We start from the raw sequence: 15,072 nt of genomic DNA, 5'->3' as shown, positions 1-15,072 counted from the left end.
AACTCCAGGTGGAAGCGTGCACAGGCACTGCTCGTGCTGCTCCACCACCACTTTGTGGTCTGTGAGCTACGCGTGAGGAATAAGTACAGCTTGTGCTGCTCCCCACTGGGCTGGCCGAGGAGGTGCGGGCAGCGCTCGGCGGTGCTGTCGTGCCGGGGGAGCCGGACAGCCCTCCTTGAGCAGCCTTCCCTGTGCAGCCTTCCCTGTGCAGCCTTCTCTGTGCAGCCCTCCTTGAGCAGCCTTCCCTGTGCAGTCTTCCTTGAGCAGCCTTCCCTATGCAGCCCTCCTTGAGCAGCCTTCCCTGTGCAGCCTTCTCTGTGCAGCCCGGGTGCCCCGCAGGGGCTCCTGCCCCGCTGTACAACCCCACTCTAGGAGTGTGACAATTCTTCCTGGACAGTTACAGACCGTGGAGCTCATCACTGTGCCAGTGTTACTGCTCAGAGCGAAGGTCCCACTGGCCAGCTACAGAATCACCGAGTCAGTCACTAAGGTTACACCTCCAGGGATGGGGACTTCACCGCCTGCCTGGGAAGCCCGTTTTCCAGTGTCTCATCACCGTTTACATGAAGGAATTCCTCCTCATGTCCAACCTAAACCTCTCCTGGTGCAGCTTAAGGCCATGTCCCCCTGTCCTGTCCCTTGTTCCCTGGGAGCAGAGCCCGACATCCCCCTGGCTGCACCCTTCTGTCATAGGGAGCTGTGGAGAGCAGGAAGGACCCCCCGAGCCTCCTTTTCTCCAGGCTGAGCCCCCCCAGCTCCTCCTCTCAGACTGGTGATCCTTTCCCAGCTCCGCTCCCTGCTCTGAGAACACCGGCAGGGACAGTGACTCCACTGCCTCCCCGGACAGCCCATTCCAATCCCTGGCCACCCTTTCTGTGAAGAACGGGCAAGGCTGGAAAGGATCATCGGGTGTCACCGGGTCCGACCTCCCTGCTCGGTGGGGCGGGAGGGGACCACCGGAGGCCATCGTGCAGGGTCCCGCAGAGCGGGGCTCGGCAGCCCGCGGGCAGCGGCCATGAAGGGACGGGCCCAGCTCCCCCCACCCCGGCCCGTTGTGTCCCCGCGACCCCCCGGGCTGTGTCCCACACACGGCGCAGGCGCAGTCGTGACGCACAGGAGCGCGGGAGGTGACGCGAGGCGCGCGCGGCGGTGACGCGGAAGGCGCGCGCGGCGCCCGCTCAGTGCAGCGGTTGGCGATGAAGGTGGCGGTGGCCGGGTGCTGCCACGGCGCCCTGGACAAGATGTACGAGACGCTGGAGCTGCTGCAGCGGCGCCACAACGTGCGGCTCGACCTGCTGCTCTGCTGCGGCGACTTCCAGGCCGTGCGCAACGAGGCAGACCTGCGGTGCATGGCCGTGCCCGCCAAGTACCGGCACATGCAGACCTTCTACCGGTGAGCGCCGCCGGCCCGGCCCGGCCCCCGACCCCGCCCGACCCGCGCGGGCTTGGCCGGGTCCAGCAGCTGCCGTGTCTCCGCAGGTATTACTCGGGCGAGAAGAAAGCCCCGGTGCTCACCGTGTTCATCGGCGGCAACCACGAGGCTTCCAACCACCTGCAGGAGCTGCCCTACGGCGGGTGGGTCGCGCCCAACATCTACTACTTGGGTAAGGTCCCTCCGGTCCCGGTCCCCGGCGGTTTCCCCACAGCCCCTGCCCTGCCCGGCCCCTCCGTGATCGCCCTCCCGTGTCCCGCAGGTTACGCGGGCGTGGTGCGGTTCCGCGGCGTGAGGATCGGCGGCATCTCGGGCATCTTCAAGTCTCACGACTACCGGAAAGGTACCGGGGCAGCGGGGAGGGGAGAGCCGGGGCCGCAGCGTGGTGTGAGGGTCTGGCTGTGCTCAGCCCCGAAACGTCTCAGCCTGGAAACCACCCTCGGTTCAATACCGGATTTTTCTGGAGTTTGTAGATGAGTCTGTAGCTGCCCGGTGACCACAGCAGGGAGCAAGGCACTTTTGGAGTGTTGTTTGGAGTGTTGTTGGAACAGTGTTGGTTTTTCCATGGCAGTGTCCTTTCACTGTTTGATTTTCCTTGAGTGAAACAGGCAGTTTATAACTGTGACATTATATAAGTGTATTGTCCTGCCCTGAGGTTTAGGGCCAGTACATCTGGTTCTTCCTGGTTATGTAGGTGGGTATTCAAGAGTTTTTCCTGGGAAGGGTGTCACAGATGATACCCCATGTCAGTGAGTAGAAGATAGTTTATTCTTTCTGATCTCAGCACTTAAAAGAGTGGTCCTTGGGGTTACTGTACTGTGCTGTCTTTACTAACAAACAGCTTCAGAGAAACTTTGCAGGTGGCTCTCAAGCTATTAAGTACTGAACCAGTTTTCTAAAACACTTGATTCTGTCTAATACTTGCCAACACTAATTCAATTTGCTGTTATTAAGGGGGTGCTTTATATGCCTGAATATTGCATGAGGGAGATGAGATGAGTCTCTTTAGACAATAACTGAAAGAGCAATTTTTCTGTTAATTCTGTAGGGTATGTAAGAGCTATGCTAGGCATTCATGTGTTTTGTCCCAAGGCAAAGTTGGACACTCATCCCTTATGTCAGGGTACAGGCTGGTGCTTCCGGAGCCTGTGGTGCCTGTGGACAGTGACTGGGATGTTTAGGCTGCTGCTGAACCTGTTAAACTGTAGTTTCATGGTGGGTGGCAGCACTCTAAACAATCATGAAAAATCAGTCTTGTATTTAGGGTTACTCTAGGTGCCTGTGTGACCCCAAAAAGCTGCTGTTTAGGAAGGAGCTAGTGATTCAGGCAACTGTTATTGTTTCCAACACTTCAGGCCACTTTGAGTGCCCACCATACAACCAGCAGACCATCAGAAGTGCTTACCATGTGAGGAATATTGAAGTCTTCAAACTCAAACAGGTCAGTGAAAAGCTTCTTTTTTTAAACAAGGGTAATTTTCATTAATTTGCAAGTAGAAAGTTAAAGCTGCTCTGATCACATATGCTGAATATTGAACATGCTTTAACAGGTTGATCAGACATCTGAGGGGTGTGTCCTTTGAGGAGGACTATTATGCTTAGCCATTATTCCTTTTAAATAAAGCTTTAAAAAATTTCATAGGGAAGAACATGCCTTTGATTGTAGGCAGAGGACTTGCCCTCTATCTGTGATTTCCTCTGAGTGCCTGACTTATGGTGATGATATGAACTCTCTTATAAGGCACTATAAAGCACAGCTGGCTGCCTCAAGTAATTTCTAAACTCTTTTGTCAAAATGTTGTATTTATGCCATGTGCTTTTTGGCCTGACAGCTGAAGCGTCCCATCGATATTTTTATGTCACATGACTGGCCAAGGAGTATCTATCACTATGGAAACAAGAAACAGCTCCTCAAAATGAAATCCTTCTTCCGGCAAGAAGTGGAGAGCAACACTTTGGGAAGCCCTGCTGCTTCAGAGCTGCTGCAGCACCTGAAACCCACCTACTGGTTCTCAGCACATCTCCACGTTAAATTTGCAGCTTTCATGCAACACGAGGTAAAGGGGGACAGAAAATGGATGTGTGTGTCCCAGACACACTTTAGAATTCTCATGCAGGTAATAATGTCCAGAAAAGCAATTCAGTGGTTTTTGTTCTTAAAACTCAGTTAAAACCATGAAGGATTAAGTGGTGTTAGGATTACTATTTTATGTAAATTAAAGGGGTGTAAATGACTCCTAATCTCCTTTAGGAACAGCATGGAATAGCTATTGTTCATGAAACTTGTTAACATAACTGTATAGAAAAGCACTCTCTTGCTCTAACTTCACAATAGGTGAGAAAAAGGAGGCAACTTCAAAAACCTGGTAAGGGAGTGATTGAAGAGAGAGGTTACCTGAGGGTAGGAGGATCCTTGTAGTACAGCTTTGCAGGTCTGGTAGCCCAGGTCCAGCCTGTAGTTGAAACAGTTATTACTGAAGTGGTGCCAGTGCTGTTCCTATTTGCAAGTTATTTATCTGTAAAAATGTAACTCCAGACCTCCTAGGATCAACAAGTGTGTTTCCAATTAAGTTACAGTTTTTCTTTTTGCTCCAAGGGTGAATGTACTGAGCTGAAATTAGTGCTGAAATGTAGCTCTTGCTTTATCTTGCTATTATCTGCATCCTGCTTCCTACTAGACTCCCAGTGAAGTCTGTCATTCTCTTTGTCCCAGCTAATTTTCTATTTCAGGAAGTATTTTTCTGTAGAAATTATACCTTTCAACCTGTCTATAAAGCTTGTTTAGAATGGTCAAATTTTACATAAGTGCTAATGATTGTGTTAACACCATTTGCTTCCTAGACAAACTCCAAAGAAGAGTTACCAAAAGCAACCAAGTTTCTGGCTCTGGATAAATGCTTGCCACACAGAGACTTCCTGCAGGTGATAAACATTTGTAGAAGTTTTTCACTTTTTATTTCATTAGTTTGAACTGCTAGTGTTGTTCTTAGGTGTAAGATGAAGAATAGTTCTAATAAGTGGAGGAATTTTAAAGAAACTAGGAATGCTGGGTGTATGGAATGATCTTTGTAGGATTTTGTCCTGAACTAAGCACATGTGTTGTGTAGGTGCAGTGTTTCCTTAATCCTACCATTTCCATCCAGCTTAGAACAAGTACCTGACTCCAGTGGATGAGTCTAAAATAGTTTGCTGTGAGAGTGTGCTGCTGACAGTGTGTTTTTCAAATGCACTCAAGTGTTTTACTAGTCTTAGAGTAGCTTTTTTTTGTCTGTCCTTTGGATGTGTGGTGGGATTCATTTGCCCTAGTAAATACCTTTGAAGGTGGAAGAGAGTATGAGGATGGGCTCTATCTGTGCAAAGGGACATGAATGCTAGTCCGGACTTAAAATCCTATAACAAAACTGATCTGGATTAGTACAGCCTCCAGCAGCATGGAGGGTTTAACCACTTTGTGGAGTATTTAAAGTTAGAGTCTGACTAGGGCTTTGGCTAACCCACATGGTTTGATTTGGGTTAATATCACTGAAGACAAAGTGATCATAAAAAAGCTTAAAAATATTTCCTCTTAATTCATAGCTGTGCTAAGAGTGCTGTTCGTACAGCAGAATGACTGTTCTTGTCAGTTCTTGGTTTGTATCCACTTACAAGTGTCTTGGTTTGAAAGAGAGATGTATGCCAAAGAAGGCAGGAATCTCCCTTGGAATAGAATATATGCTCCAAATTATTACAGCTTTTAAATTATGGGGCTTTCAGGCAAAGATAGGAGAAAAGGAATAACAGTTTTTTACTAGAAAAAAAAAAAAAATTGTATATACGTTCTCGGCCTTCTCTCGGCTGCAGGCACTTTCCCTTCGGTGCAGTTCCAGTCACAGCCAGCAGGGGCGCTGGTGGCTCCCGGCCGGGCAGGCCAGGGGCGATGATTCCCCCGCTCCTGCAGGGGGCGCTGTGGCGCGGGCTCGGTGCCGCTCTGCCCGTGGTGATGGCGGAGAGGGGGAAAAGGGGCTGGACTCCTGAAAGCAGCTGGGAGATGCTCCCTCCGGAGAGGAGGAGGAGGAGGTCAGGGCCCTGGTTTTTCCTCTGAGACACCCAGGTAGATGGTGAGGGTCCTTCCCAGTGAGATCAGGTGTTAACAAATCCCATGGCCGCTCTGATGAGCAGAGGCTCACCCACAGTAAGGAGAGCCAGTGAAGGACAGAACTCCACAGTGGCAGTGAATTCTCCCTGCAGCAGCAGCCCGGCACCACAACTCTCACCCCAACTCTCACCTCTGATCTCTGAGAGTGAGTGAGGGCCAACCCCAGCCCCTCACCCCCAGCAAAAATCTGGCAGTATCTTTGCCTTTCCCAAGGAAAAAAAACCCAGCTAAGAGATGTAGCAAACTGTATCCTCTCCCTTGTCCTGGCCACATCTTTTTTCTCTTAAGTGTCTGTTGTTCTGGTCTCTTAGGCAACAAATGGGAGAAAAATTCCCTAAGAGAAACTAAATTTAAAAAAGGAAAAAATCCTACCCTCCAACAGAAGGCAGCATCAATTTAGAAGCAAGCAAATTTTATTTCTAAATTGCATCCCTATCCAGTTGCTGGCAATAAGGGAGGGAGTGTGTTCTGCTTTTTAATTGCTGTAAGCTGAAATTTAGAAATGCCTTTTTTACTGTTACTGATTATAATTTGTTAGCCCTTCATGGGGGGCTGGACTTGTTTGCTTTAGACCACTAGCTCAGTGTACTTAAAACTTCATTCAAACTGTGTACAGTGAAAGTAACATGTAAACTTTAATCAGATTCTGGTGTCAAGAGAAATAACTCACTTCATCTGTTTTCTGTGTGTTTGTAAGTAGATAATAGACGTGGAGCATGATCCCAATGCAGGCGACTCACTGGAGTACGATGCTGAGTGGATTGCAATCCTCAAGGCCACCAACAGTCTTGTTAATGTGACCCAGAACTCCTGGAATATGCCTGAAAATAATGGCCTCCATGCCAAGTAAGTTGTTTGCCAAATAGAAATGTTTGTTTGTTTTTCTGGACTGGAAGTAAAGATGTATTGGAGTTGTGTTTCTCTTCTGCAGACTGCAATGCCTGTAGGACTTGCTAAATGCCTTGGAAAGAAAAGGGGATGTTGATAAAAAATGTAGTCTAAAGCATACAGCTTCTTTACTGTCCTACCTGGGCAGTTACTTTAGTTTTAGATTACTTTAGATTTAGTTTACTTAGATACCAGCATTTGAGGGACAGAAACAGAATCATGAGGCTGAAAACCAGGCTGGATTATGGGCATGGGTTGACATAATACACTAATCCTTGGTGGGGAGAAGTGTATCTCAGTACTGACCAAAAGAAAATGAAAATGTTCTTGAAAAAGCACTTGAGGAATAAAGTGTCTGTTGTAAGATGAATTTGTAATCCATCTGTGAAGGTTGCACTCTCTGGTGGGAACAGGCAGTACCTTTTGACTTGCTGCACTTATTTAAACTTTATGCACTTGTTTAGGTGGGATTACAGTGTGACAGAAGAAGCCATTAAAGAGGTATTAGAAGAGCTGAACCATGACCTCAAAATTCCTTGCAACTTCACATTGACAGCTGCTTGTTACGATCCCAGCAAGCCCCAAAAAAACATGGAGCCAGTTCATACCATCAATCCACAGACCACTGAGTTCTGTGCCCAGTTTGGCCTCACTGACATCAATGACAGGATCCAGCAGGCTAAAGAAGAGAGCTCAGGACGAGGTGAATGTGAGGAAGAGGAGGAAGAGGAGATGGACAGTACTGGGTCAGCAGAGGAACCCAGTGAATACAATACAGATAATTCTGGCCTCTCATCCTTTAACCCAGATGAAATAATGCTGGATGAAGAAGGTGGTGATGAAGACTTGAGTACATGTTCTGTAGATCCCTCCCCTGACCACCCTCCTGAGTTCTCCACGAGCTTCTCTGACATTCGGGTCATGCCCGACTCCATGGCGGTGTCGTCTGACGATGCCACGGACTCCAACAACGAGGAGCTGGACAAGTCTGGGGGGAGCAGGCAGGGGGAGGAAAGGAGCCCCCCTGAGAGGTCCTTAAAGCGCATCGGTGGTGATGAGAACGGGAACAGCAGCATTAAAAAAATCAAGAGAAGGAACCAAGCTATCTATGCTGCAGAGGATGAAGATAAAACTGATTAACAGTTCACAGGGTGTGTAACTAAGTTCTCTCCCAGCCTTTCTGTGGGAAGGTGGTGAGAATTGTACTGGACTACATGTGCTTTTAATGTTACATGATCTTAGTCATGTTACTTTCCTAAGCTCAGAGGCTGGGTGTACTTCTCACAGGGAAGGTGATTTACACAGAATAGACATCAAAGAAAGAAGCTGAGACTTTTCCAACAAAGTACTTTGTCAAAGGATGTAAAGTTCATATATCCTTGATTTTGTTTCAGTTCTTGGTGTATGGTGTACACTCCATATTTTCAGCTGAACAAGACTCACCATGCTTGTTTAACAAGAACTCTTAAACTGTACCCTGAGTCCAAGTGAGAGGATGTCTGACTTACAAGACTGAATGGTTTTATTTTATTGCTTTTATCTTGTTTTATACTGAACTATTAATACAAAGTAGCATACGCAATAACCCCGTGAATGAAATTTGAAAATAGAATTCCCATGATAACAAAACAGCAACAAAGGAATGAAGATTTTTGTTTCTGGTGATAGTCATGCCACAGAAAAACTTTGTGGTCATAAACAAAACAATATGTATTGTCCAGGATTGGCTTTTAATTGCAGTTCTGATAGCAAATCAAGTCTCTTGATTTGGAGGATGACGGTTTTATGGGGACCATGAAAGGGTGCATCTCTGTTCTTAAAAACTCTTTTGTTCTGTTTCTTAAAACTTGAGAACAATGTCTTAAAATGGAAGTACTTAGGAAGGACAGCTTCCAAAATGTGGACACCACCACTGTCTCAACTCTGACTAATTGGGGTTGTGGTTTGTGTTCATACAGGGTGGTGGGTGTGTAACGGCTCCCATTATCATTAGAGTCACTTTTCACTTGTCATTTCAGTAGCTGTAACTTGCTGAACTTTTAAAACTGGTTTTGGGATCTTCCAAAGCACTTTTGTAATCTTAGCTGAGGGAAGCAAGAGCTGCCAGAATAGTGACCCTCTTGGAAGTTTTCTTTTTAATTTTTTTTTGCCCTGAATTATTAGTAAATGGCACTCTCCTTTGGCCTAAGAGGCAATGGGGATAAACCTGAGTGAATTCATGAAAATGACAGTGTTTTCAAGCATATGTCATTATACACATTAGCCTTCCTGACAGATGGAATTCTTAGATGGAATTCTTAATGGCTGTGCTGCCCAAGAGCAGAGGTAGCTCCTGTGATTTTCCCTCTCCAAGACAGAGGCACTGAGAAGGAGAAATCATCCTGATAGGAACAGGGAACTGGACAGGGAGCAGTGAGTGAAATACATCAGTGAGTGTGAGTTGTGTAGCAGGGTCGGGAATTAATCTGTCCTTAAATCACTTCCATTTTGTCTGCAGTTCATCTTGCTTCCTCTCCTGTCAAGCAGTTCACTACAAAAACCAAACATGTTAAGTATTCAAGGGCTAGAAAAGGGCATAATTAATGCTCTCAACAGTTCAATTAACAGCTCATCTGTCAGAACAGATGAGGAGAAACTGGGAGTGACCCGGGTGTGACACTCAGGGTATGTAAAATGGCTGTGAACTGTCAGGTAAATTATTGAAGCAGATGAGTCTCTTTAAGGGTCCTGGGTCTGCAGTGGTAAAATCTTAATCATACCTCATGATCTGAACACTATAATGGAAATAAAATATTTTAAATATAAATTCTGTTATGGACTTGAAAAGCCTCCCAGGGAACCTAAGCATGGCATTGAGCTCTCAGGGTGTCTGCACAGAAATAGAAAATGTATCTTGCATGTAATAGATTTTTCGGTCTGATTCCTTTTGTTTTTAAAATAAACATCTCTCCTATGTTGTACCATGCCTCCCTCCTTCTGATGAATGTGTTTCTAGAAGACAGGAGACTCCAACTCAATATACAATACTGATTTTTGAACCTTTAAAGATTTTTTGTAAAGTATTTCAGTGTCCATTGAGCAGCTGGTAAATACAGTGAACATAAATGTTTTTTGAGTGTGAATCATGTCTGACCTCTAGAGTTGCTGTGCCCTTCCTTGCAGTTGTTCACACCCTCTGCAGTTTGCAGTGTCCTCCCCTACCTTGCTTTCATCCATTATGGATTTTCCCTGTCGGCAGGATTCTCTGCTGCAAGGAGGATTCAGTAGAAGTGCTGAGCTTTTCTAGTAAAGGCCAGATACTTCAAAAAGGAAAACGCTAGGGAATGCTGATAAATTTAAATTGGCTTTTAAGACCCAGAGTCTCCAGTCCTCTTAAAAAAGATTTAGTCTTTCTGAAAACTTTTGAAATGTTGATGAGAGACCTCTGGAAAACCTTTCTCTGTACATCCCTTGTATTTTTTCAGGGTGTGTACTTAGTCTAAAACGATTTTTGCTGTTACTAGTGCTGGAGAAAAGTGTTCACCTGTTCCATCCCAGGCTAGCACACAGGTATTTTCACAGCATGTCATCAGTCTGCTTAGAGAAAAACAGCAAAGACGTATAGCCTTGTTTCATAATGGAGTATTTTAAATTAAATCTATTAAAGTCACCTTGTGACTGCATCCTAAGGTATGTTTATTGTACTCCTGTTATCCTATGCAGTCTCTAGCAGCTGCCAAGCCTCTGTTTTCCTGGGAAGGGAATAGGTTGAGAGAGGTTAACCCGAGCTGCGATGTTTCTGCTATCTTTTCGTGGTTTTACCATCTCCTACCGTTTAGTTCTGACTTTAGGGTGGGTACAGTCAGTGTCCCCATGCCTCATGCGGTGTAATACACTGGAGCTAAAAAAAAAATACAGATCTTATAGAGCCTGTAGCACATCTTAGTGAAATCCTGAGTTGTTAGCGGTGTTTTCTGTGAAGAACAAATTCAAAACCAAACAAATCAATGCTGGCAACGAAAGTAATGTCAAACTGAAGGAACCCAAAACGAATGTGCGCAGCGAGGCTGAGGGGAAAGGGCGGGCTCGGGCTCGGCCCCGCTCGGGCTCGTTTCGGTTCGGGCTCGGACAAAGCCTCGGCAGCTCGGGCTCGTGTTCGGCTCGGGCTCTTCGCGGCTTAGGTTCGGATCTGCTCGGGCTGGGCTCGAGTCGGGCTCGTTTCCACTCGGCTCAGCTGGGCTCAGACTCGTCTCCGCTGCGCTCGGCTCCACTCGGTTTCCGGCTCGGCTCGGGCTCGCGTTCGGCTCGGGCCGTCACTCTCCGCGGCTCGCGGAGGCCGCGCCCTGCGCCGCGCGTGCGCACAGCAGGCGCCGTCCCGCACGCGGGTGGCGTGCGGCGGCGCAGGCGTGGTGGGGCGGCAGCGGGGGTTCGGCGCCGGCCGGTTCGCTGGGCCCGCCCCGCTACCCCCGGCCCCCGCCCGCCGCGCGCCCGCCATGAGCCCGCGCCCGCCGGCCTGAGGCGCCGCCGGTGCCGGAGCGCTCCGCCAAGATGGCGTGTGTGCTGGAGGCGCCGCTCCGCATGAGCGTCCTCTCGGTGAGTGCCGCGGGCCGGGCCCTGCCTGACCTTGGCCCCCGCTGGGCCCCGCTGTCCGGCGGCTCCGGGAGCGGCCCTGGGGCTGCGCTGGGAGCGGGGGCGGTGCGGGCGGCGGGGCCGGGCTCCTTCCCTCTGCCCCCTGCGCCGCAACTTCTCTCGGCGCTGGTTTTCCCCCTATGAGGAGCCCGTTCCGTGGCCGCGGAGGCACCGGCGCTCTGGACGTGTCGTTCGCTGCTGACGGCTCGGGCTCGCCGGCCCCAGGCAGCTGCTGCTCGGCACGCGGAGGGCCCGGCGCTGTGGGCGCTGTGGGTGCTGCCCTTCCTCGGGGCTGCGGAGCAGGGCAGGGGCTCCCGGGTGCGCTCGCAGCCCGCCCCGGCTCGGGGGCTGTGCCGCTGCCGGAACCGGGGCTCTCTCCTGCGGCAGGGAGGAGCCGCCGTGCCGGGGGAGCTGTGACAGCCGCCTTCCCCTCCCGGGGGACGGCCCAGGGCGCACAGCGGTCCTGCTGCATCGCACCGGTGCTGCGAGTAGCGATGCAAAAGGTGCAGCCCGGGCGCTGCCGCAGGAGTGGAGGGTTGGCGCTTTTCCTTCAGTTTCCTGAAAAATTAATGTTGGTTAAGAGTTCCGTGAAATTGATTATGTCGATAAATTGGCTGCTTTTTTTTTTTTATTTTGAGGGGACTGCCTGGATACGAATACACTTCTACATATTGCAGAGCTCGTAGCTGATAGGGTGGAAGCTAGGGTATTTTAGAAACAAAAAGCTATGGGTTCTTTGAAGTCTAGAAGAGTTTTACGTGTAAATACATAGGTCAGGTAGCTAGAAGTCCATTGCTATTCTCAAAAATACTGTCTTTGGTTACACGGTGGAAGTGCATCTGTAGGACTTACGTGGCATAATTTAACAGTGTTCCTGGAGACAAAGGAGCCTTGCTGCCTCTAGATGATTCTTCTCTGTGATGTGAGACCACAGGCAAGAAGCTGCTGATGCCTCTTGACATCAGGGTGGGGAAGCAGGAGTAGTTTCAACCCCATAGCAGATATTTGTTAAAGCAAGGAAGAGTTTTCAACTCTTAGAGCTTCTCTCAAGGAAAACTCATAAGGAAAAAATGGGCAAAGCTTAATGAAAAGAGAGTTGGTGAAAAGGAAAAAAAAAAAAAAGGTGAGATAATGGCAACATATCTTGGCAAGTGTTCCTGAGAACCTGGAGGGAAAATTCCCTTCCCCTTTCCCACCCTTGTATTTTGGAATGCTTGCCATCTCTGACTTTGGATCTTCTCAAAAGGAATAACAAATCAGTGGTGCATAAGTGTGTAGCTTACAAGCACAGTCCTGTTGCCGAGAAGAGAATTCTCTTTGTCTTATACAGCACTATGAGAATGTAGTGGGGAATGCTGTTGAAGGTCTGTGGCACAGACTCTGAAATGTAGCTATGTTGTGACAAAGTTACAGAAAAATGTCTTGTTATGAGCTTCCTTCTTTTGGAGAGCTTGTTTGTGGATATGGTTCTTGGGCAACATTAACTGCTCTTTGAAACTTTTTCTTCCAGGAATTTATTCTATACAGTAATTAAACATAATAAAATTGTGATTCAAGGCAGTGCTAATAACTGCAGTTCATAAATAGCTCTCTGTTAACTTGCTTTGACACTTACCATGTTGTTATCTACACTAAGCACCTCATCTTCTCTAGATTACACTTGAACACAGGGTTATCTTTGTGTGATGTTGCCCAGCAGTAACACACTGCACATTTAAAAACAGTTCTGTGGGTTCCCTGCCTCTTGCCTGGGAAGTTTTTTACACTTGCTGCTGCATTGTATGGATTGATATAAACTATTGCAATTGTTTGCTCTCTCTCTGCAGGAAGTCACAGCCAGTAGCCGCCACTATGTCGATAGATTGTTTGATCTCGATCCCCAAAAAGTCCTGCAAGGTGTCATGTAAGTCATTGAAACACTCTTGGGCTCTTGGTTGTGCATAGGCCAGGTGTACTTGATCCCATTAGAGTGATAGGTCAAGGGCAAGAAGCTCTTCTTATGGTTTTTTTTTTTGAGAAATGTAGTTGGCAAATCTTAGCACAAATATGTCAGTATTGATATAGAGCTAGTATTGATATAGACTCTCTGTAGTGCATATGGTTCATAACACGGCCTCCCAGTTGCCAGAAATGAGGTTAAACATTCTGTGAGCACTGAAATTTTTTGGGATGTGTTTCTGCCTTTTGGCCCTGTTTTGCTGCTCTTCCAGGTCTGTTGAGACTCTTTTTTCTCATTGCACTGCCAAGTCAGTGTACCTACCTCTTACTCCTTCCCCTGCTGCCATGCCTGCGTGTTGGCTTTGACTTTTTTAGTGCTTGGCTTCTCTCTCCTCATGGGAACTGCAGGCTGAAAGAGAATGCTCCCACAGAATTGAATTTGGATGCAAGTTATATTTCAGTATTTCTGTTTCATGCCAGCAGTCAGGGTAGGGACTGAGAGTGAGTCAAGGAGCAGGAGTGAAACTGCTGCAAAGCTCTGGGTGTTCCCTTGCTGTCCTTAGGCCATGAGCTTTCCACTAGAATCACTTTTCCAGCAAAGTGGCAAATGAGACCTTGCCCAGGACTGACTTTGGTGGTGAAACCAGACCTTTTTGGGCTTACCAGTAGCTTGCTGGCTGTGGCTGTCTAGTAAAACACCAGGAGAAATCAGAGGAACAAGTGGACCAAAAACCAGGAATGTTGATTGTGTTGCTTAGCATGACCTGAGGTGTTCCCTAGTAGCAGATGAAAGCACTTACTCCAAATGTCCAGGGCCAACATGTCAGTGTCCCTTTAAAATACATGAAGAACCAAGTCTAGGTGAGACTGTCCTGGAAGTTTCCTTGGTTGGAATACCCCCTTACCTGTATAGGAACTTTAGACACCCTGCTGGAACTGTGTGCAGGTTCTTAACTCTGGTCAACCCCCTTTCCTGTATAGGAACTTTAGACACTCTGCTGGAACTGTGTGCAGGTTCTTAACTCTGCTCAAGGGGAGCCTGGTTTTGTGTCCACCCCTTGGCCTCCGTGGTCCCCTCCTCATAAGGGTGGTGGGGTGGTCCTGGGGAAGGATGTGTCTCATCCAGTGTCCCAGTGGGGTGACTTAGCCCCTCTTTTCTCCCTGGCAGATGCTCTGAGCCATGGCTGGTGCTCCATCCCCGCTCTCCTTCCTTTTCAAAGGACTGGAGCCCACAACCCTTGGTAATCCCTTCCCTATCTTTTGATATGTTATTCATCTTTTGTAGTATAACTGATCTCCCAGAAACAGGAGTTTTAGGCAGTATCTGTGTCTTGGGTAACATCTGAAATTCTTCATCTTGTCTGTGGCTGTCAGTGGATTCTATGCTGAGATCCTTTTCTTGTACTTAAAGACAAGAAAATACCAATTTATTTCACAAAAATCTCTCACAGGGCACATTTGGATGGTAAAACTGTATTTGTGATGCTCTGGCTGAAATCTTAATTGTGAGAATATCTTTACTGACTCTGAGCCAGTCCTTTGTGGCAGATATGTTATTTTTCAAATATTGGTGGGTGGGTGTGTGACAGTCCAATTTAGAGAAATTTATATAAAAGATAGAATAAGAGTATGAAAGAATAAAAAAGGTATATAAAAGATGGAATTTAGAGTAGTGTATATATTAAAAATTTCTGTCAGCCCAGGATTCTTTTTGGGCAGAAAAATACTGCTTTGTCCTTCTTCCTTTGATTTCAGGGTATATGCAGAGATGTTGAAGTTAGAATGATCTAGTATTTGGGGTGGAGTAGGAAAGGATTAAAGTTTTTCCAGAAGTGCCTGTCAGAAGCTTTACCAGATATGCTGCATCCTTTGCAGAAAATCTTTGTTTCCTAAGATGTGCTGGTTTTTCCCTGCATCCTGGCTGGAAATACTGATGACCTAGATTTTTATTTTGATTGATGGAACTGTATGAATATCAAGGATCAGAAAATGGGCTGTTGTAAGAGGCTTTGTTTCTGCCGATTGTCTTCAGTTATGATAGTTCTGTTTTTTGTATGCTTGAATGAATAAC

At 47.5% G+C, this 15,072-nt stretch overlaps 2 protein-coding genes across 6 annotated transcripts in view; both read left to right on the top strand.

Moving 5' to 3' along the window:
• The first annotated feature begins 1,150 nt into the window (after positions 1-1,150).
• On the top strand, positions 1,151-9,415 carry DBR1 (debranching RNA lariats 1). Its single transcript, XM_071437366.1, has 8 exons — positions 1,151-1,393; positions 1,480-1,604; positions 1,695-1,775; positions 2,788-2,873; positions 3,265-3,489; positions 4,274-4,354; positions 6,268-6,413; positions 6,920-9,415. Exons 1-8 carry the CDS (start codon positions 1,197-1,199, stop codon positions 7,593-7,595), a joined length of 1,617 nt encoding a protein of 538 aa, XP_071293467.1. The 5' UTR covers positions 1,151-1,196; the 3' UTR covers positions 7,596-9,415.
• A 1,414-nt stretch (positions 9,416-10,829) lies between these two features.
• ARMC8 (armadillo repeat containing 8) overlaps positions 10,830-15,072 on the top strand; it is a 62,829-nt gene continuing 58,586 nt past the window's right edge. For 2 of the 5 annotated variants that reach the window (XM_071437363.1, XM_071437360.1), the window contains exons 1-2: positions 10,830-11,027; positions 12,890-12,966. In XM_071437363.1, coding sequence (XP_071293464.1) covers positions 10,983-11,027; positions 12,890-12,966 — 122 coding nt within the window. In that variant the 5' untranslated portion in view covers positions 10,830-10,982. Of the gene's footprint in view, positions 11,028-12,889; positions 12,967-14,187; positions 14,243-15,072 lie in introns of those variants that run through there. The other 3 variants (XM_071437361.1, XM_071437365.1, XM_071437364.1) reach the window with 3 other exon arrangements.

This window comes from Agelaius tricolor, unplaced genomic scaffold (genome assembly GCF_023055355.1).
Source record: "Agelaius tricolor isolate 1412-34295 unplaced genomic scaffold, bAgeTri1.0.p SCAF_12, whole genome shotgun sequence".
Lineage (NCBI taxonomy): Eukaryota > Metazoa > Chordata > Aves > Passeriformes > Icteridae > Agelaius > Agelaius tricolor.
Note: the sequence above shows the minus strand (reverse complement) of the source record. Positions and strands in the feature narration are given on the sequence as shown.

Excerpts from the sequence above, each read along its gene's own strand:
- DBR1 (XM_071437366.1), top strand. The coding sequence starts at position 1,197 with ATGAAGGTGGCGGTGGCCGGGTGCTGCCACGGCGCCCTGGACAAGATG. Across the intron at positions 1,776-2,787 it reads GTCTCACGACTACCGGAAAG|GCCACTTTGAGTGCCCACCA; the intron begins GTACCGGGGCAG and ends CCAACACTTCAG. Across the intron at positions 2,874-3,264 it reads AAGTCTTCAAACTCAAACAG|CTGAAGCGTCCCATCGATAT; the intron begins GTCAGTGAAAAG and ends TTGGCCTGACAG.